This window comes from Abramis brama, assembly GCF_963993115.1.
Source record: "Abramis brama genome assembly, chromosome: 14".
NCBI lineage: Eukaryota > Metazoa > Chordata > Actinopteri > Cypriniformes > Leuciscidae > Abramis > Abramis brama.
In genome coordinates, this window is record NC_139976.1 from 7,239,641 (window position 1) to 7,261,403 (window position 21,763).

The window sequence follows — 21,763 nt, forward strand, 5'->3', positions numbered from 1 at the left end:
TCGCAGCATCGGAGGGGGAGCTTCATAAGGATTCGGCTTCGGGGAGTGTAGCGTTGCCCGAGTCCTATCCAGAATGGGCGGCTATGCTTTCCCGGGCCGCCAAGAAGGTCGGGCTTGAGTGGGACCCTCCACCACGTCCCGAACCTTCAAACTTGTGAAATACAAAATGTATGTCACTGCCAATACATTTGGCCATGGCTGTGTAGGAAATAAAAATAAAACTGGTAAGGTAAGGGTTTACTTGTGGTTCCTGCTTCATTTTGAGATAAGACAAAGTGATGTTTCCTTGACAAGAAACCAGTTTTAAACAAATTCATAGTTTCATAAATGCAGACACAAGGTCAGTAAGATTTTTTGAAAGAAGTCCCTTTTGTTCACCAAGGCTGCATTAATTTGATCAAAAATACATTAAAATAGTAATATTGTGAATACAGACATTTTTATAAATGTAATTTATTCCTGTAAATTCAGTAAAGCTGAATTTTCAGTATCAATATTAGTTATCAGTGTCACATGATGATCCTTCAGAAATCATTCCAATGTCCTGATTTGATTCTGAATATACTGAAAATGATGATGAAACTGAATTTTTTTGCAGCATTTTAAATCTTTAATAATGTTAGTTAATAAAAATGCACTTGTTGGTTGTTAATTTTGACTAATGCTAACAAATGAAACTTTATTTAAAGTGTTACCATAATGGACTCCTGCAACGAGTTGAACTGTGGTAAGAATGGTGCCACTTTTTCAGTAGCTACTACAATTTTTACTCAGCTTTTCATGGTGAGCATTTGTCTTGATCATATTTCGCGAAACCTGTTAAAGCATCTTGCGGTCTCATTGTCAGACAGGTGTCTCTGGTGTTTCCTGCTGACATCTTACACCTCAAAGGACCCAGTTGAACAGGAAGTTTTGAAAGTGTAAGCTGGAGAAACTGGAAGAACTGGTTGAGGAACGACCACTCCTCGAGAAGACAAACGACCTTTCTGGAAATTAACATTTGAACTACCTGTGATGGCCGAACCTGTGGCCACACATTGATAAGGGTAACAGACACGCATTAATTTACGATACATACATTCATTCACATACTGATAGTTATTTTCTTCCTCTTTATCATTCATTTATATTTGAGTTTAGTATAGTATAGGATTTAAGGTTCATGTATAATAAAATCACTACACAGATTTGGTTTGACAAATTTGCAAAGCTTTATTTATACATGTTAGTACTTCGTTCGTTGGTTTGGAGTGCACACTTACTGGCTTGCGTTGTACTATGTCTGTTTCCTTATCCTTGTTTCTATTTGAGTTTAAGTTACCGTGGCATGGAGGTTGGATGAATGGTGTTGGCTGCAGGTGTGCGTCTTTCCGTCATCGCGGTCTGGACTGACAAAAGGCTGAGGCGCGTGCGGCAGTAAATATTTATGGTCTGAGCGTTCCGCTTGGCGATACCAACTGGATGCTACGTCATGGGGGGGGTGAAGAATATGAAATTATATTTTTGATTGGTTCCAATTTATTTCTATTATTAACATTTGTTGTTTTGTATTCTTATATTGGTTTGTTTGTTACTCTATTTACTTTGATTGGTTAACTTGTAACTAATTTGTTGATTTATAAATTGTTGATTGTATGCTTCCCCTGTCTTGTTTAAGTGAGCTCACCGTCTGTGATAAATACCTGTTTGTTGCCTCATTTGGGGGGTAATTTTGTTCTGTTCAGTTCTCCTTAGTTTTCGTTATATTGAGTTAAAACTTGTTTTATTTACTTTAGTTTATTTAAGTCTAGCTAGATGTTTTGCTAGAATAAGTTGATTTATTTTGTATCCCTTAATTGGGACCTTTCCTTATTTTTGGGTAAATAAACCCCATTTTTTGTTGGAAATCCTGTGTCCTTGTGCCTTACTACTTGGCTGTATCTGACATCACCCTTGTGCACTATCGAGACGAAAGTCTCACCTCCGAATCATCCTAATCTACATTTCTTCCCCTCATGCCCCACTCCTTCTCCCTCTTGCTGAGATCACCAAAACTCACACAAGAATCGATATGGTTTAATGTGAATAATTATCATTGAGTATTATACATGTTTAGTATCATTTTAAATGTCTCAGTGTGACTGGTAAAAATGTCTAATTTCCAAATAAGTAAAACAAAAGGTAATAAGGTTTTTAAGAGTTTAGAGATAACATGCACACAAAGGAGGGTGGGAGGGTTACACCTTCCTGTTCTCAAAGATTGTAACACTGAATGCAAATTACCATTGTTAGCAAATGTTTCCATGTAAAAAGCTATATAATGAAATGCAACTGGAGGCTCAGGGCCTTTTGTAACTCAAAGTTGGCCCATGATGCTAAGAGTGACCAAAACTCTTAGCATCATGTATTTTAATGTAAGGTTTGCATCTTTTCTCTTTATTCTAGGGTATTCGATGTTATTGTATTGATTATCTTTGAACTGATTATGAAATTGGCATGATACATTTGCCTGACATAATAAATTGTAAACATTTGATTTTATTATAATTATAATATATAACGGACTCTAACATTGTTTTCATTAAAGAGTTAAAAGGAATAGTCAAACATTCGCTCACATTTAATGATGTACAGATATCATTAAAACCTTTTCATTTATGGAGTCAGATGAAATAACGAGAAAATACATATGAGAAAATGTATTTCATTTAATCAAAAATACTTTGCCACGCGGAAAGACAGTAACACGCAGAGACCTTCCCCGTTGGTCGGATGCCTATTGGGCCAATTGAGCGCGGACTTACAAATGGCAAAATGAAGTTATATTTGCAACACATACTGTGAGAAATGCGATATTCATTCTGTACATGCTAATAGTTCTCGGATAACTGCACTGTTTGACGTATGATGTGAAACAGGCTCTTTGTTGTGATGTCTGTTTTTGTTTGAAGTTTAAAAATCTGACAATGACATGTAATGATAGAATGCTCCAAAATGTAACCAACAGTGATGGGAGTACTGTAATGTTTGCATTCTGTACAGTTCTTGGTCTTGTTGCATGTTGTACATTCTTGAGTTTTGACAAAGCTGCGCTGATATGCACAGAACTGAATTCAAAACCTAAAATGACCTAAACACTAAACATTTGTCTTTTGATGCATTGCAAGCACTAGTTTTACTCACACTTTATATTAGGTGTCTTATACTATGTACTTATACAAAAAATATAACCTCTAATAACTATTGGTCCTCGAGGTGCAAGCCATTGGGACAATGACAATGGCGAGCCAACAAGAATCCAAAAATAGTATCCATAAATATGTGGATACTAAATATTTGCAGATCTTTTGTTCTGGTCTGGGTATTTAAGGGAAACTTGCAAAAGAGTAATTTTAGATTGTGTAACCAGAAACACTCTTCACAGTGTTGTGGGAGTCTCCTGAGTCCTGCACCCAGAACAGTTGCACACTGCAGTGTGTCTCTCTGCTGTCAGGTACGTCTCTGCTCTCACTCTTAGATTCATCTTTGATCAATTGTGAATTGGCTTCTTGTTTAACTATGTAATTGACATGATACATTTTTACCTCAAGAACAAAATTTTATATCTGATTGATCCTGTATTCTTCTGAAATCGTTATGACTATAGTAGATCAAGAGGAGTCTGGTGTTACCGTAAATCTGTGTCATGGTGAGGTCAAACTGGAGGCTCACAAATTAATGGAGCATGTGGTACATCATCCGAGACCTCTTGATTTTGGTCTATCCCTGTTTTAGCAAGTTATTTGTACGTGACTTAGAAAACTATAGTTTCTGTTAATCCTGCATCCTGCATCCTGCAACTTTAAAGAAGCGCAATTAAAAGACCTACATGGTATGGTCTGGTGAATGTGATTTCACTAAGTACATCATGTTCCTGGATCAAAGTCTTTGTTGATCCTGGAACAACATTCCAATCAACCAATCAGATTTGAGGGACAAGTTTATGTCATGTTTAGGCTTACAACCAGGGCTAGGTGCTTCTACATCAGTGTTATTCAACTATCATTTCCCTCTGATTTTTGGGATAACTTATGGGTAGGGTTAGGTTTTAGGGTAGGGATGTGGTTAGGACAAAATTTTCAGACAGAAATGTGGTTCCGAGTTCAACAAAATATGTTGATACAGGAACATGTCTTACTTAGAAAAATCACGGCGATCCACACGGTATACCTTTGCCTGTGTCATTGGGCTAATGGCTAATTCTTACAGATAAAATTACCACAGTATAATAAACAATTTACCATTCGCAAAGGCCCGCCCCCCTAAGTTACTGTTGCTCTGTTGTCACAGACAACGTGCCGACGGACAAGACAGAGCAGAATACTTTTGGTATGAAACAGATATAAAATTTTGTAATTTAAAAAAAAAAAAAAAACCTCGAACAAATACCTTTTTTGTGACTCTTTAATGTGTCATGACAAATAGCTGTAGCGCCTAAATTCAAATGGTACATGAACCGATAATCTCTTCCTACTAGTTAAAACACAAAATAAACATGAATGAACATCAGAAGGTATGTTGTTTCAACTGAAGAAATATGTCAATACACCATTTTTGAGTTCAAGTCCACCAATGTTAATCTACTAACTCTCCTGTCTAGTTTGTTTGTCGGACAAATGGCAGATTTGGCATTATGATTGGTCAGATCACCTGTCATTCAAAGTCCCGGCGAAGGGTGAATAGTACAACAAATCACACACACAAAGCAAATGACATGAACCAAAAAGCAAAGTACATGAATAATCAGTTTATTATCTCATTATTATATTACATCCGCTAGGGAAGACATAATAAAGAAGAACATAACTAAATTACTCATAAAAATGTTTTATCTCCACAATAGTAATTAGACTGTTCAATTTATAAAATTACCATTCTATCAGTCATTCATTGTACTATATAACTATAAACTATTTTAATGTTGATTTTGGTTGAAGAAAGAGATTTAGACTAGATGTTTACAAAATGGTGATTCTTAGTGGAAATATTCTAGAAGAATATCAGGATACTCATCAGAGAAATAAGTGGTATAGTCAGAGAACCACACAGCCATGGAGCCTTGGATACTTGCACTTGACGTGGCACCTGTGTATCTGTGAACAGAGAATGCACAGCAGTCAGTTGATTGAGCAAGCAGCGGTTCAAGTGTACTGATGTTTCAGTTAACAGCACTGAGAGATGTTTTATTGTTTGTATCATTCCTCTACGTCCACTGTGTTCCAGACCAGTGCAGAACTACAACACTCTTGCTCATTTGATATTCAAATATGAACAATATGTCTTTTTTTCTTGTTTTATACTGTAAGTCAGGGTTCGAAATGAGGGGGGTCTGGGGGGGTCCCGGACCCTCCATAAGTCATTAGGGACCCCCCATAAGAATTTATTTTTGGATTTTGGGGGGTCCCCGACAAATATATTTTAACATTAAAAATTATTGTGAAAATTATAGGTCTTTAGTGACGTTTTATATTTATAACAGTAATTAATTTATTTCCTAGCGCGAGGCAGCAATCAGGGCAGCTATTAGCCGAGTGAGTTCCTATACAGCGTCACAGATTGTTGTTGTGGTGCTCCCGCACTGTAGCTGAACGCGGCAAAACGAAACCTCACAAAGAGTGAAATCCTGAATGAAAATCCTGTAAGTGCTTCGATCATGTTTATATCTCCATAATTGCTTATAGTAAAATATTAGGAGTTCGAGTTCCTATATCAAAAATTGCATTAACTAGATAGGCCTACCCAGTGTAATGATTAGAAGAGTGCGTTTGTCAACGTTTCTTGCTAGCTGTATCTTCTAGACTATGGAAGCTTGTTTCCGCCACAGTGAAAAATAAAAAAGGTAGGCCTAATTGCGACTCTTTAATCTCACAATTCGGACTTTTTATCTCAGAATTACGTGATATAAAGTCGCAATTGCAGGTTATAAAGTCAGAATTGCGTGATATAAAGTCGCAATTGTGTGTTATTAAGTCAAAATTGCGCTATATAAAGTCGCAACTGCGTGTTATAAAGTCAGAATTATGAGATATAAACTCGCAATTGCGAGAAATATACTTGAAATTCTGACTTTTTTTCTCAGAATTGCATCTTGCCATTCTGACTTTATAATACGCAATTGGGAGATATAAAGTCAGAATTGCATGATATAAAGTCGCATATGCGTGTTATAAAGTCAGAATTGTGAGATATAAACTATTCTGAGGTAAAAAAAAAAATTGGAATTGGAACCTTTTTTCCCTTAGAATTGGACTTTATCTCACACTTGTGAGAAAAGATGTCAGAATTGCGAGATATAAACTCGCAATTATGTGTTATAAAATCAGAATTGCGTGATATAAACTTGCAATTATGTGTTATAAAGTCAGAATTGCAAGAAAAAAAGTCAGAATTCTGACTTTATAAGACGCAATTGCGACTTTATTTCACGCAATTCTGACTTTATATCTTGCAATTCTGAGAAATAAATTCAGAATTGCGAGATGTAAACTCGCAATTGTGAGATAAAAAGTCGCAATTATTTTTTTAAATGTTTTATTCTGTAGCGGAAACAAGCTTCCATAGCAGACAGTTAGACTAGTTATTCAAAGCTAGCTTAACAACCTACTTGTCCAGTCAGTGATTCCGAAAGATAACCAGGACTTAATTCAAGTCTGTGAGTTGATTAAAGTGAATGTGATTTGAGCATGAATGAGTATATACATGAGAGCTTGGTAAGCTATCTAGGAAGCTAATATTATTTTTCTTAATTTAGAATCCTGCATCATGGAGAGAAAAAGAGGAAAAATAACTTGTAACTTTGTTGCTCCAGAGTTAGAGGGTTACCTGTTAGATTATAGCCACTTCTCCAGACACCACTACAATACTGGGCCTATAGCCTAAACCATGAAAAACATCCCAAGACCATTATCCCACCTTCAACATTGGTCCATATAATTTTGCCTACAGTAGGCCTATATAGTGTAGCAAGGTAGTCTTCAGAATTTTTTATAATTTAATAATTACATTTTAGGGGACCCCCCAAGAGTCCTAAGTCATTTCGAACCCTGCTGTAAGTCACCTTTGTTACTGTCAGACCACATCAATGGACCCATAGATATGGAAGCACTGTCATGGAAGTCCACAGATCTGCCCTCTCTATGGTGGTGTTCAGAGTCACAGTGCTAAAATACAGATGGAAAGAAAACCAAGTTGTGTCAACCAAGGGGTCAAGGTTTTGCTGGTTAGCATGGCCCTGTAAGGCCCTCTACTGGTAGATGTTGTTACTGCTGTATACAATTGGCATTTTTCTCCATTGACTGGAGCTCAAATGTATGCTTTTCTGTGTATTTACCTTTTACTTAAAGAAACTTGATAGATTTACAAATACCAACAACTATATCCATGTCCATAAGTGAAATCTGAAAATACTTATGAATTCGTAAACTCACCACTGAGCAGTGATTGTCTTTCAGAAGGCAAAGGTGAATAGCGCAGTGCAGGTAAACCTTTGTGGAGTTTGCAGTGAAGATAAACATCTCAAAGGAGAAACGACTGGATGTGGAAACACCATTCTGCAGCAAGTCCACTGTATTGTCCTCTGGATTGGGACACCTGAGCATTTTGGGACAGTATAATAACCAAACGTTATTACAGATAATAAAAAATGGCTAGGTTTGATAAGGTTTGGAATGACAAGAGGGCAAGTAAATAATAAAAATGTCATTGTTTTTTTTTTTGTTTTTGTTTTTTTTTTTAGATCCCAAGTATTTTTAAGAGTAATGAATGGCATTTTTTTCTGGCAAAATACAAATAATAAGTGCTAAGGAAGATAAACGATCAAACAAACAAATTGACTTACATGCCAACGATGAGGTCCCAGTGGAGAGAGTAATGAGGATCATTCACAGGTGTAGCCCAACATTTGTCTATCACTGAGGCAAACTGACGGCTGTCAACTCCATCAACACGAACTTCTACAAAAATATTCTTGTCCAGCTCCACGTTCACACTACCAGTGAAGGGACGGGTGAATTCAGCATCCTGATAGGGAATCATCCTGACCTGATATGTCCCTTGACCCGCAGGAAGGATCCTGTGCATGATGCTGTTGAAATAATTTTACACAAGATGTGTCAACTGCAAATAAGAATATTTTAAATAGTTAGTCAGTAAGTTGGCTGAATTTAGTGCATCCCACCTCTCCAGAGGGTTGATGTCCATGGAGTGTGTTTGGGTTTGTAAGTACACACAGCTGAAAGGAAGCTTCATAATTCTCTTCCTGTTGGTGAGATGTCCAACTGTGTCAGGCTCTCCCACAATAAAGTTCTCATAGATGAAGTGGGTGCCATTGGCCTGTAGGCACATATTATTTGAACATTTGTATATTAAGGGACTTTTTAAAGAATTATAAAAGAATTGTAAAAAGGATTTGTTGTTATTTTGATAATTTGAGCATGTATGCAATGATTCCTACCACAAGACTTGTACCACAGATGTGGTCATTGTTGTCAAAATAGAACTCCACTCTGCCATTCCGGACTGTTCCTCTGCAGTTGGGGTCATTGAGGTGTAAGATGTCAGAAGGAAAACCAGCCTCAAAAAGCTGACAGCGAGACAGAGATATGGAGCCAGAGCTGCTTTCACAGGTTTCAATAAAATCTGAGGGAGAGAAATGTCAGCTGTGATCAAAAACAAACATATAATCAATGATGAACATAGACAACCTGGGCAAAAAAAAAAAAAAACACTGTTTGGATTTAAATAGGCAAATGCTTAAGAGTGAAAATAACGGCTGGGAATGGCATAAATAATGATTTTAAATAATCATCAGTCCACACCTTAAATTAACTGAAAGTCTTTGGGATGTGCTGGAGTAGATTTTCAATACAAGATCTTGATGTGCATATTAATGCACATTTTTGGTCAAGATCTTGTATGTAGGAAGACATATTTGTATGTAGGAAACAACATTTCCATCAAGACGTTCATCAATTTTTGGTAAAGATCTTGTATTGACAATGCAAAAATCAAACACTTTGTAAAGTCTCCTCCAGCACATTCCAAAGACTTTCAATGAACTCAGAGGTGCCAATTCATGTGTGAAAATTATTATTCATGCTCCCTCCCAATCATTCTTTCACAATTTGAGCCTGATGCATCTTGACATTGTCATCCTGGAAAATGACCATGATGTGTCTTCCTACATGGTTGTTTAAGAAATTAAAACACTCCATTAATTAGGGTTAAAAGAACTGTTGCCAAACATATAACATGCTAGAAACATAATAATCATTGCAATAATGATCCAATCATTGACTCCTAAGCATTTGCCTATTTAAATCCAAACAGCAAAATATTTTTTTTTTTTTTTTTTTTTTTTTTTGGCTGGGCAGTGTATCAAATGAGTCCAACCAAAGGATCCACGCTGAGAACTGTGATGGTTGTCCTTGCAGAAACAGCCATAAACACCATGTTTCTCTTCACAGCGTTCATCCTCAGTGCAGTTGAGCTTAGAACAGTGGTCTCCTTCACCTTAGAGGAGAACCACAGGATTAATGACAACAGCTGGGTTTAAGCTTGTTTAGTAATATTTAATGACATGACCCCATATTTAGCCATTAGTTTCACAATCACTTACAGGTGGAATAAATGTAAACTGGGTATTTTAATTATATTAATTTGATCATTAATTGAAGTCCTTGGTTATTGATGAGATTAGCTAGGAATGAAATGAATTAACTTTTGTAAAGTTTTTTATTTTTTTATTATTTATTTCACTTCATTTTATTTCAAGTAATGAAAATGTTTTTAATGGTTTGAGTTTGAGTTTTCGATAATAACCCTGATATACTTGTGTTTGTGACTTGGAAAATGTACATACTGATGACAATAAATGACACACAAAAAAGTCAAAAAATATAATTTTTAAAAACATAAAAGAACGCATTTAAAGAATTTAAACTTTGAGTCAACCTGCAAAAGTTTCATGACAAACTTTAATCTCTAATGAAAATACTTTACCACTGGTTTCTGTGACTGGTATTGCCAATGTTGTTGTGTGCATTGTTGTCGGGTTTGTGACTTCTGAAATGGGAAGAATTTATACAATAATTTTCAGAATTATAAATAAATTATATATACATTAAAAAGAACACGTTTATATGTTTATATGTTTAATATGTTTACCTGCACAGTAAGCTGCACAGTATAGTGGCCTGACAAACTCATACACATAATAGTTTCCTGGACAAGCTTTGACTTGTATGGGATGAAAGGTGTAACCACAGCAGTCATTCCATGTGGAACCACAGACTTTCCGGGTGACCACTCCATCTTCTAGCTGTGGGTGAGGGCCGTTGAGCCACAGTGGGTGATAAGTGCCACACATCCCATAACCAACACATGACTCTGGCATCTGGGCACTCTGACCATTGTAGAACAGCCTGTACCAGCCATTCCAGTTGACATCACTATCACATCTGAAACTGAAGTAATCACCAGTTGAAGTTTTATCTGCTCTCCAAGGCTCATCCAGACTGTTATAACTGTAGCAAGGGTCAACACTTGGTGGACTGGCGACAACAACTGTTGAGGAAAATTAAAGAGAGAACATAGTTATTTGATTTCTACTCACAGCAAGTTGCTAATTGCAGTATTTTCTCTAGCAGTGATGTTTTATATTGTTTTTTAAACACCACTTTGTACACACAAAATGTTATATGCCTATGAAAAACAACTGCATGTGCATAAGAAAACTAGATCATATACATAAACCGAACACAATAATATGCAAGCACAGTATTTATTTGTTTTTAATTTCTTTAAGTTTTAATGTTTATGCTTAATTAGTGCACTAATGTTTATTGTGCGTAAGCGGAATTTTACTTGTGCGCTTTATGTCACTTTAGTGGCTCCATAATTTAAAATGTAATGGTATACGCTTCATAAACAACAATAATTATTGGTTAATTTAAAAATAAAATAAAAAATTATACGTAGTTTCATGAATTGTTGGGTTTTTCATAATTTTTTTTATCATTTATAATTTTTATAATAACCTATAATAGCCTTTTTTTAAATTGGCAAGTTCCTGAAGTTCCATATTGTGACCTGGGAGTGGTGAAAACAACTGTTTTAGGAACAATAGATGGGTTGCTAAAATTTTATTGAAACACAAACACAAATCCTTTCCATGGTAAATTCATTAATCTTAAGCAGGTCTGGGAAATGCAGTCTTTAGCAAAGCTCACAATTTAATTTGTAATTAAGAAAAAGACATAAGAGAATGACTGTACCTGCACAATATGCGGGGACTGGGATCATTCCATTTAATCTTACAAGTTTGTAGACATAATAATTTCCAGGACAGGCTTTGACTTGGATTGGGTCAGATCTGTAGAAACTGCACAATTCGTAATAAGAGCCGTAAACGTCACGAGTAACAACTCCATCTTCCAGCTGAGGATGAGAGCCATCAAGCCACAGAGAACTAAAACCTCCACATGACATAAGACTGAAACACCACTCAGGCATCTGAGCATTCGATCCATTAATGAAGAGACGATACCAGCCATCCCATTCAATATGAGTGACATCATATCCATATATATGATTATAAACAGCAAAGAAATCATCTGGGCTTATATTTTGTTCATCAAGAATGGTGTAGTCATAGCATGGGTCATCATCTGTGTTGGTTGCAGTTGCTGAGATCAAACAAAAGCAACAATGACAAAATCAATGAAGGGTTTGACATTCTGGAGCAGTCAAAGCCAGATACTAAATCCATACATATTCCAAATATTCCAGATTCCAGATACCAAGTCCATGCATATTCCACATGACTGTTACATGCATAAAACATTCTAATGATCCTAAACGTGTAATGATACCCAATTACTTTATATCTACTCAACTGGGACTATATGTAGAATTGAGAAACCTGGTTATTAGCGACACCAGTGGCCGTTAATTGAACTGCTGCCAGCAACTTATTCATCGTGCTCGCGCTCCTGCACAAGTAACATACACACAGGGCCGGTTCTAGACATTAGGAGGCCCTAGGCAAAATTCATGTTGGAGGCCCCCCACCCCCAATAAAAAACACTTGAAACAAATATGATTCCTAACCTTTTTATTTATACAACATTTAATTTTAAATTGAGTATATTTTTACTTATACATTTTATAAGTTTGGACACATTACTATTTTTAATGTTTTTGAAAGAAGTCTCTATGCTCATTAAGCCTGGATTTATTTGATCAAAAATACTGAAAAATAATGTTTTTCTATTTTACTATACTTTAAAATATATTTCTGTGATGCAAAGCTGAATTTAGTGTTACGTGATTCTTCAGAAAACTTTATAATATTCTGATTTATTATCAAATGTTAGAAATGGTGCTTAATATTTATTTGATAACCTGTGATACTTTTTTTCAGGATTTTTTTTATTATTAATAAGTTGTTTTAAAAAAGTCTTCACTATCACTTTTTATAAAACATCCTTGCTGAATATTCCTGTTTTTTTCTGTATTTTAGATCAAATAAATGCAGGCTTGTAGAGCATAATAAGAAACTTCTTTCAAAAACATTACAAATAGTCCAGACTTTTTACCGGTAGGCCTACTGTATGTACATATTAATCAAACTTTATCTAAGGTAATCTCTTTTTTGTTTAATGAAGATGTTATTGTTGTTGCTGTTATTTTGCTGTTTTATTCAATTTATACACAGTTCCAGAATACCACTTCAGTAGATGAACATAAGTGCTTTTATAATTTTTTTCATAGCTGCGGTATGGGCAGGATTTTCCCTCCCATTTAATCAATATTGACTGCAGACATTGTCATATTATTAATATCAGTAATATGATATGATGTATTGCATTGTTACCTTATATGCTATACACAAATCAAGTGGAGAAAGACACGATCGCTACTGAGCAGAAAAAAAAAAATCTAAACTGATATTATTGGCGTAAGTAGGCTATGATGTCAGGGTATAATCTAATCATCAGCAGAATTTAGAAGATAGACCCATAGATATGATATCCTTTATTTGAAACATTTAAAAATGTTGTAGTGTGTTGGCTTTTTAACTTTGAATACAAACATCTTGTCTTTTACTTTTGTAGCTTTTTTACTAGTCAGCTCCCGACGCGATGTTATTCACGCGCAAATTCAAAGCGTCGCGTCTGGGCACGTTAATGACGCTCGCGCTCTTTTAAACTCGTAATAAAGCGGTGAATGATTTTTCCAGAAATGACGCTGATCTACAGTACAAGTTTATATTTAGAATACATTGCAATCACTCCAAAATAGATGACACAACTCACACACCTGCATTACGAGCTGTGCTTCTTTGCGTGCCTATTAACGCTTTTGCATCGCAGCACCTGATGGATGCGTTCGTTACACAAACTTTCAGAAGCCGGCACCCACTTTGAAACGGAAACATTAATTGGTTTAACTGCAGATGAGTGACAATTCAACAATATTCAATGAACAATGAGGCTAGTATTTCTGCCTGTCTTGACTGGTGGACTATATATATAGGGAATGTTACGGAGGCCCCTCCTCAGAGCCCGAGGCCCTAGGCAATCGCCTGCCTATAGCTAGCGCCGGCCCTGCGTACACAGGCAGTTAAGAAAGCATCTAATCATATTGCGGATATGTTTGCATCAGCTCTGCAATTCACCGGCATCATGTCAACATATGGTAATTAAAATTACACTGTTATGATAGTTTGATTATAAAGTATATTTGAGACTACGGACTAAAGATCTGGCTATGTGAGACTATAGTTTGAATTAATCCCTTTTCTTTGCATGACACATTTACAGTACATAATAGCTCTTTTGGCATGAAATATTGCAGTCATTTCATGCCATTGAGCGGAAGAGATGTCCTCTGGAGCGCGCGTAACCATCACATCCTTTGGAGTTCCTTTACATAAAAATCAGTCTACAGGTTTTCATATACAACCTAGTCAGGGGTGGTATCGTTTTTAAAAGTTTTGTTACAAGCTGTTCACACATTGGCAATACAAAAGTGATTCATACGTGGATCTTTTTTTACAGATAGCCCATTTAAAGTTAATTTGTCAACCTACACAGAGTCATGTTGAATGCGGAAACTGGAGCTGGAGTTGTAATGGAAGCTGTCGGTGATATAGTGCTGACATCTGGAAGGAAGAAATTTGAAGACATGATTTAAAGAATAAAGAAATAATTCAAAGATTATTTAATAGAGAGGCACAAATATAACAAACTGTATAGTTACAATTGCTTTTCTGAACTGGCAATTTGTTTGCAGTGTGTGTTTTTTTACCAATGAATGAATGACTTCTGAACTATTTATTTTCGATATTTCCAAAATTACCGAGTATCTTGACCGTGACAAGAACGTCTGATACCTCAATACAACCACTGCAGATTTTGTTGATTTGAGTGTTGAGTGCATTGAAAGTATTGCAGATTAAAAACATCCACAAAAGTATAAATGAATGTTTAAAAAAAGACTACACAAATTATTATACAGTAGATTACTTTTGAAGCATTTTGTCAGTCCAGAACATCTTGACTAGTACAAGTAAAAATGTTTTGGAAAGAATATATTTTAAAGGACTGAAAGGGAAAGAATTGAAGGGTTTGAGTTCATGATGAAGCAGACCCCAAGTAGAAGAGTGATTCGCTTACCTGATGTTTGTCCATCGATCCTTTCAACTGTTAAATACAAAAAGATTCCAGTCAGTTCTATTGACTTTCAGTCACACATCTTGCCAGTGTGTCATTCTTAAATCCCAGATCATTGGCCACAGGTTGGCAATTTTATAGGTGTAAAACTCACCATTATTCAGAAGCTGTAGTGTCATGCACACTGAGATTAGAAACCTCATTGTTGCAGACTGCTCATGCAGACGTCAAACTTGTCTGTAAAAACATATTCTTGATAATATAACAATATTTAAGGTTAAACATGCGATATTCTTAGTTCTAAATGAAAGTTTGGAAGGAGAATGTGCATCTAATCCTGTCAATCACAACATGCATATTGTCAAGACCTTATTTGTAATGTCTTTATCATAAATTAACATTACTTAACAGAGTGCTCTATTGCATACAGCACATATAAACATTTCATCTCACGAAATGAGCAAACGTTTCAGTGGAGATATAAACTACTAGTATTGAGCTACTGATTATTTTGCTGAACAAATACAACTAGACTATCATACAAAATATGCCAATGAATATGTCAATTTTTTTTATAATTTTGTTATTCTGCCAAATTGTTTAGTTTTGTTCCATTTAGAACACAATCTCTCAATGACTTTATCGCACATTTAACACAGAAAGAATACCATCCTTTAGTATAAGCATTATTGGCAGTGTACATTTATAAATTGCTACTTCACTTTAATTATTTAAAGTAACAGAATTTGTTGAACAAATCAATAAAATGCAGTATTCAAGGACCCATAGACAAAAAGGGGAAAAAATAGTGCAACATAATTGTTGTATAATAATCTAAATCAAAAGCAACTGACTGAAAGAGTATAAGAGCAAAGTCAGATGAGATGAACTTTACCTGAGCTGAAATGTGGCAGCAGAAGTTGTCTCTTCGACAGTTCAAACAGAATACAAAGATGCTGAACTGCAAGTTTCCGATTCTTATATTTCTAAAATGGTAGGCGGACCTAGGAGATATTTCATAGTTAAACCAGTTTTTCATTACATACTGTCGTGTGAGGAGATCTATGGTATGTCTGTTATGATGTGCCTTTAATTGACTTTAAAGTCAAAATACCATGTTTTGTTTGTTCAGTCCTGTTTTCCCTCATAGAAACAAGTTTTTTATTTATTTTTTGCCTTTGACATTTTGCATGCAAGCACACTTTTGCAGCCTTACATTTACATGTATTCATTGAACTTACCCAGATTCACTATGGTAAGCCTATAAGTGTTTCACAGGAAATTGTGTATCACTCGCCTGTACGTGTCTCATCATATCTATAAATAGAGAAAAGTTGCTCCAGCTACTTTTACATGTACGGTGTGGGAGTGGCATAGGTTGATCACAACTCAGAGGAGAGTCTGCTGGCAAAAAGAGAATGTGACAGATCTGGTAATAAAACAAGAATCAACATTAGCTTGTCTTTTCAGAGATGGCAAGCACTGAGGGATTTGAAATGTTGTAAAAGCGACGCAGAGATTGTGTCTTCATTACTCAACATGTGAGTAAGGGATTATATTGAACAGATCAATTGTCATATGTCGCTATCTGAGTTCACTGTAAAGCATTATGTATTGTGAAGGGTCATTTGATTATGGTTGCAGCAGTAGGATAACCATATTCATCTGCACAGTCAGGCAGAGCGAAGCACAACCAAACGATTTTCTTCAGCAAAGTGCATGTTTGTTTTTTAACCGCTAGACTAGAGGGACAAAAGTTACAGTGTACCTTTAACAAATAAGTGTGTACAATTATTAATTATTTACTCTGCATGATGAATTAAACATTTATCAATTTGATGGTTTCTTAGGTAATATTTTCGGTAAAAGTACAAGAAATCTGTGGTGAAATCATGTTTGTATCAGTGAAGAATGAAGAGAAACTAGTCAAACTCCAAGTTATTTACAGAAGTAACATATGCAAGAAAAGAACAATTAAGTCATTAAGTATGACTGCTGCAGAAAAAAATGCTGCAAAACAGCTTATGATGTTTAAAATGTCTGTGTAAATATTCTGTTGATTGACACCAACCCTAAACTTCAAAACAAGATGCAAACATGAGGATTCCATACGCTTAAAGACTGTATGTCAAATGTGTACACACACACGTACACACACACACACACGCATGCACGCACGCACACACACACACACACACACACAAAATGGGTTTCCATGATTTATGAGGACTTTTCAAAGACATAATCTCTGTAAAGCTACTTTAAAACAATCTGTATTGTAAAAGCGCTATATAAATAACTGTGACTTGACAATGATTTTTATACTGTACAAACTGTATATTATATCCCTAACCCAATATCACAGAAAACTTTCTGTATTTTTACATTTTCAAAAAAAAAACATAATTCTGTGTGATTTATTAGCTGTTTTCCTCATGGGGACCAACAAATGTCATAACGTATGGGTTTACCAGGACTGACCACCCCCACCACACACACACACACACACACACACACACACACACACACACACACACACACACACAGAATAAATGACAAATATGTAACTAAAACCAAAGAGCAAAATACATGGACAATCAGTTGATATCATTATTATATACTTTATTCAAACAATAGTAATTAGACTCAATTTATAAAATGATTTGATTTTTAAAATGATTATTCTGTCAGATTATTAGTCTATCAGCAGTATCTCATTAATTGAAAAAGAGATAAGACTAGACTAGTATAGACTAGATAAAATGATGGTGATTCTTAGTGAACATATTCTAAAAGCATATCAGAACACACAGAGAAATAAGTGGTATAGTCAGAGAACCACACAGCCATGGAGCCTTGGATACTTGCACTTGACGTGGCACCTGTGTATCTGTGAACAGAGAATGCACAGCAGTCAGTTGATTGAGCAAGCAGCGGTTCAAGTGTACTGATGTTTCAGTTAACAGCACTGAGAGATGTTTTATTGTTTGTATCATTCCTCTGCGTCCACTGTGTTCCAGATCAGTGCAGAACTACACCACTCTTGCTCATTTGATATTCAAATATGAACAATATATTTTTTTTTCTTGTTTTATAAGTCACCTTTGTTACTGTCAGACCACATCAATGGACCCATAGATATGGAAGCACTGTCATGGAAGTCCACAGATCTGCCCTCTCTATGGTGGTGTTCAGAGTCACAGTGCTAAAATACAGATGAAAAGAAAACCAAGTTGTGTCAACCAAGGGGTCAAGGTTTTGCTGGTTAGCATGGCCCTGTAAGGCCCTCTACTGGTAGATGTTGTTACTGCTGTATACAATTGGCATGTTTCTTCATTGACTGGAGCTCAAATGTATGCTTTTCTGTGTATTTACCTTTTACTTAAAGAAACTTGATAGATTTACAAATATCAACAACTATATCCATGTCCATAAGTGAAATCTGAAAATACTTATGAATTCGTAAACTCACCACTGAGCAGTGATTGTCTTTCAGAAGGCAAAGGTGAATAGCGCAGTGCAGGTAAACCTTTGTGGAGTTTGCAGTGAAGATAAACATCTCAAAGGAGAAACGACTGGATGTGGAAACACCATTCTGCAGCAAGTCCACTGTATTGTCCTCTGGATTGGGACACCTGAGCATTTTGGGACAGTATAATAACGATATTAAAAAGATAATAAAAAATGGCTAGGTTTGATAAGGTTTGGAATGGCAAGAGAGTAAGTAAAAATGTCATTGTGTTTTTTTTTTTTTTGGTTTTTTTTGGATCCCAAGTATTTTTAAGAGTAATGAATGGCATTTTTTTCTGGCAAAATACAAATAATAAGTGCTAAGGAAGATAAACTATCAAACAAACAAATTGACTTACATGCCAACGATGAGGTCCCAGTGGAGAGAGTAATGAGGATCATTCACAGGTGTAGCCCAACATTTGTCTATCACTGAGGCAAACTGATGGCTGTCAACTCCATCAACACGAACTTCTACAAAAATATTCTTGTCCAGCTCCGCGTTCACACTACCAGTGAAGGGACGGGTGAATTCAGCATCCTGATAGGGAATCATCCTGACCTGATATGTCCCTTGACCCGCAGGAAGGATCCTGTGCATAATGCTGTTGAAATAATTTTACACAAGATGTGTCAACTACAAATAAGAATAGTTTAAATAGTTAGTCAGTAAGTTGGCTGAATTTAGTGCATCCCACCTCTCCAGAGGGTTGATGTCCATGGAGAGTGTTTGGGTTTGTAAGTACACACAGCTGAAAGGAAGCTTCAGAATTCTCTTCCTGCTGATGAGATGTCCAACTGTGTCAGGCTCTCCCACAATAAAGTTCTCATAGATGAAGTGGGTGCCATTGGCCTGTAGGCACATATTATTTCAACATTTGTATATTAAGGAACTTTTTAAAGAATTATAAAATAAGTGTAAAAAGGATTTGTTGTTCTTTTGATAATTTGAGCATGTATGCAATGATTCCTACCACAAGACTTGTACCACAGATGTGGTCATTGTTGTCAAAATAGAACTCCACTCTGCCATTCCGGACTGTTCCTCTGCAGTTGGGGTCATTGAGGTGTAAGATTTCAGAAGGAAAACCAGCCTCAAAAAGCTGACAGCGAGACAGAGACATGGAGCCAGAGCTGCTTTCACAGGTTTCAGAGAAATCTGAGAGAAAAATATTCAAGAGAATATCAACAGTGATAAAAAAACAAAAATGCAATCAATAATGAACGTATATTTGAAATGCTGAATGAGTCCAACCAAAGGATCCACGCTGAGATCTGTGATGGTTCTCCTTGCAGAAACAGCCATAAACACCATGTTTCTCTTCACAGCGTTCATCCTCAGTGCAGTTGAGCTTAGAACAGCGGTCTGACAAACAGAGGAGAACCACAGGATTTGTGACAATAACTGGGGCATATATAAAACACATATTGATTACATAACATCTTTCTTCTTCCATCTTCCTAAAAATAGAAATAATTGCAATAAAACATTCAACATTAAGACTTTTTTTACTGGTCTAACTGTAAAGATAACACACACACACACACACAAATGATAAAACATACCTTTGGCAATTTATGAAAAAAAATCAAAAAATCAAATCACTGATATCAGTTCACATGACATCATCTTTGCATTCATTGTTTTTTTTATTTTTTATTTTTTTTTATGTTTCAAATATACCTGAGGGAAGGCTTGATCCAGTGGTGGTCATCTGTGTGGTGCTCTCGTCTGTAAAGGGAAAGACAAAACAATGCCTTGAGTGCACAACAGTGATCATCCACTTTTTCAGCAGCCTTAGTTCTCAAGGTACTTTTCCTATTCATTATCTGCATTGGGTTTTGAAAAAGGTCTTCAACCAAGCTCTAAACCAAGGCAACCACCTCTGATATGTAGAAAATACAAGAAGTATATGAAAATACCTGAGGGACGGCTTGATCTGAATGTGGTCATGTGTGTGGTGCTCTCTTCTGTGCAGAAAAAAAACAAACAAATAATAATATTTTTTTTTACCAACTTATGCCTAGTAAAGAGTGATCATCCACTGTTTCAGTGGCCTTGGTCCTGAAAGTGATTTTATATATATATATATATATATATATATATATATATATATATATATATATATATATATATTTTATTTTTTTATTTATTTTTTTTTTTTTTTCTCATAATGACAAAAACAACACTAGCAGACAAATTCTTGGTAAATAAATGCAAAGATAATGCAACTCAGAAAAGTTAATATGAGCGATATCACAGATGTGCAGTGCACTGACCATAGCAGCCACGACGTCCACCTCTGACCGTACACTCCATAGTCGGTCGGCAAGATGAAGCAGAGCAGCGCATATCATTTGGAGCAAAACACTCACAGAGATGAGAACATTCTAGATCCCAGAACTGTTCGCCAACCTATGAAAACATATCACAAAACTATGAACTTTACATTTCAAGAAGGGAGGACATGTATGTTTGAAGAACATGTAACATGCAAGGCTCTGCTTTTCAATATCCGGTGAGATCTAATAAAGCTTTGTTAAAAGAGTTTTTAAATTCTCACATTAAAGTAGAATCCGTCATAAAGGCAGCCACATTGCTCCACTGGTACACAGTGTCCTCCACTCCTCACCAATCCATCATCACAGAAGCATCCCTCTGAGCATGTGTGCTCACAACTAGAATCAATGCTACTGGCGCAAGTGTGACCACAGTCTGTGCCACACAACTCATAGTGGCTGTTCTCTGAGCAGGTCATGACTGGAAACGTAACAAACAAAATGTATAGGCTTCAAACACGTCTCATGTATACCATTTGTTCACAATACAAGCTAATGACACACACTAATGGAAATAACCTAAAATTATCTCACTCACCACAGGATGTGCTTTCTCTCCAGGGGTAGATAACGGCATTGTTAGATTGACAGGCACTCGCATAGGTTTGGATCGAGTGGCATAGGACATCATTACGGTTTCCAGAAAGGCACACATCGAAAACACAGTCATTAAAGTAGGCTTCAGGATCCACATAAACATGACAGAAGCTAAATGGACCCTCACTGGACCTGATGATGTCGCACAGGGAACGGGAAGTTGTCTGATCCTGACACAAAGGACAATTGTTTCCACACCCATCATTGCATGGCAGCTCGTCCTCAACCTTCCAACTTGCCCCAAACTGGTCTGCTGAACGATCGAGAGCACCTGAAGGCATCATGAAGTCATCGTTCCTCTGGCCGTTGAAGTTGCCACAGAGGCCACATGTAACCCCACTGTACTCTACTGGTACAATGATGTTCACTGCCCAGGATCCACCATAACTCACGCTGAAACCAAAGTCGGTTGATACAAATACATACTGTCCACTGGAGTAGACAGACATCTGACCAGAATCAAGCAGGATGGGGAGGTTTCTGGTCTCTCCATCAACCTGATTGAAAGGAAAATATCAGCAAGGTGTTCTAAGAATGTCTGCTGTAGATCATGGCCTCATACACAAGCCTGTCATTAATCACTGTTTTTGTCTATCAAGGGAAATTACAAAGAGCAATGCTTG

At 36.2% G+C, this 21,763-nt stretch overlaps 3 protein-coding genes across 3 annotated transcripts in view; all 3 read right to left on the minus strand.

The window, feature by feature from the left end:
* Positions 1 to 4,751: 4,751 nt before the first annotated feature.
* On the minus strand, positions 4,752 to 8,945 carry LOC311096292 (pancreatic secretory granule membrane major glycoprotein GP2-like; the record flags this gene model as incomplete). Its single annotated transcript, XM_084135358.1, has 7 exons — positions 4,752 to 5,111; positions 7,076 to 7,178; positions 7,446 to 7,608; positions 7,856 to 8,101; positions 8,195 to 8,349; positions 8,471 to 8,655; positions 8,912 to 8,945. The coding sequence occupies 7 exons, from the start codon at positions 8,943 to 8,945 to the stop codon at positions 5,008 to 5,010; spliced, it is 990 nt and encodes a 329-aa protein (XP_083991484.1). The 3' UTR covers positions 4,752 to 5,007.
* A 330-nt stretch (positions 8,946 to 9,275) lies between these two features.
* On the minus strand, positions 9,276 to 11,953 carry LOC311095617 (pancreatic secretory granule membrane major glycoprotein GP2-like). Its single transcript, XM_084134181.1, has 4 exons — positions 11,292 to 11,953; positions 10,183 to 10,581; positions 10,018 to 10,080; positions 9,276 to 9,528 (listed from the first exon to the last, which is right to left on the minus strand). The coding sequence occupies exons 1-4, from the start codon at positions 11,527 to 11,529 to the stop codon at positions 9,332 to 9,334; spliced, it is 897 nt and encodes a 298-aa protein (XP_083990307.1). The 5' UTR covers positions 11,530 to 11,953; the 3' UTR covers positions 9,276 to 9,331.
* Positions 11,954 to 17,296: 5,343 nt separating this feature from the next.
* The window catches only part of LOC311096293 (IgGFc-binding protein-like), a gene marked incomplete at its 5' end in the record, with an annotated part of 35,766 nt that continues 31,299 nt past the window's right edge, over positions 17,297 to 21,763 (minus strand). The window contains 12 exons of the mRNA XM_084135359.1: positions 17,297 to 17,583; positions 17,796 to 17,898; positions 18,166 to 18,328; positions 18,563 to 18,808; positions 18,902 to 19,056; positions 19,178 to 19,362; positions 19,459 to 19,569; positions 19,888 to 19,935; positions 20,127 to 20,174; positions 20,484 to 20,619; positions 20,768 to 20,964; positions 21,082 to 21,637. Coding sequence (XP_083991485.1) covers positions 17,483 to 17,583; positions 17,796 to 17,898; positions 18,166 to 18,328; positions 18,563 to 18,808; positions 18,902 to 19,056; positions 19,178 to 19,362; positions 19,459 to 19,569; positions 19,888 to 19,935; positions 20,127 to 20,174; positions 20,484 to 20,619; positions 20,768 to 20,964; positions 21,082 to 21,637 — 2,049 coding nt within the window. The 3' untranslated portion in view covers positions 17,297 to 17,482. The remainder of the gene's footprint in view (positions 17,584 to 17,795; positions 17,899 to 18,165; positions 18,329 to 18,562; positions 18,809 to 18,901; positions 19,057 to 19,177; positions 19,363 to 19,458; positions 19,570 to 19,887; positions 19,936 to 20,126; positions 20,175 to 20,483; positions 20,620 to 20,767; positions 20,965 to 21,081; positions 21,638 to 21,763) is intronic.

Bases quoted from the DNA above. Each gene is read 5' to 3' on its own strand.
- LOC311095617 (XM_084134181.1), bottom strand. From the start codon at position 11,529: ATGCCTGAGTGGTGTTTCAGTCTTATGTCATGTGGAGGTTTTAGTTCT. The intron at 10,582-11,291 runs GTACAGTCATTC...TTTCCTCAACAG, and splicing joins AGTCCCCGCATATTGTGCAG to TTGTTGTCGCCAGTCCACCA. The intron at 10,081-10,182 runs GTAAACATATTA...TTCCCATTTCAG, and splicing joins CTGTGCAGCTTACTGTGCAG to AAGTCACAAACCCGACAACA.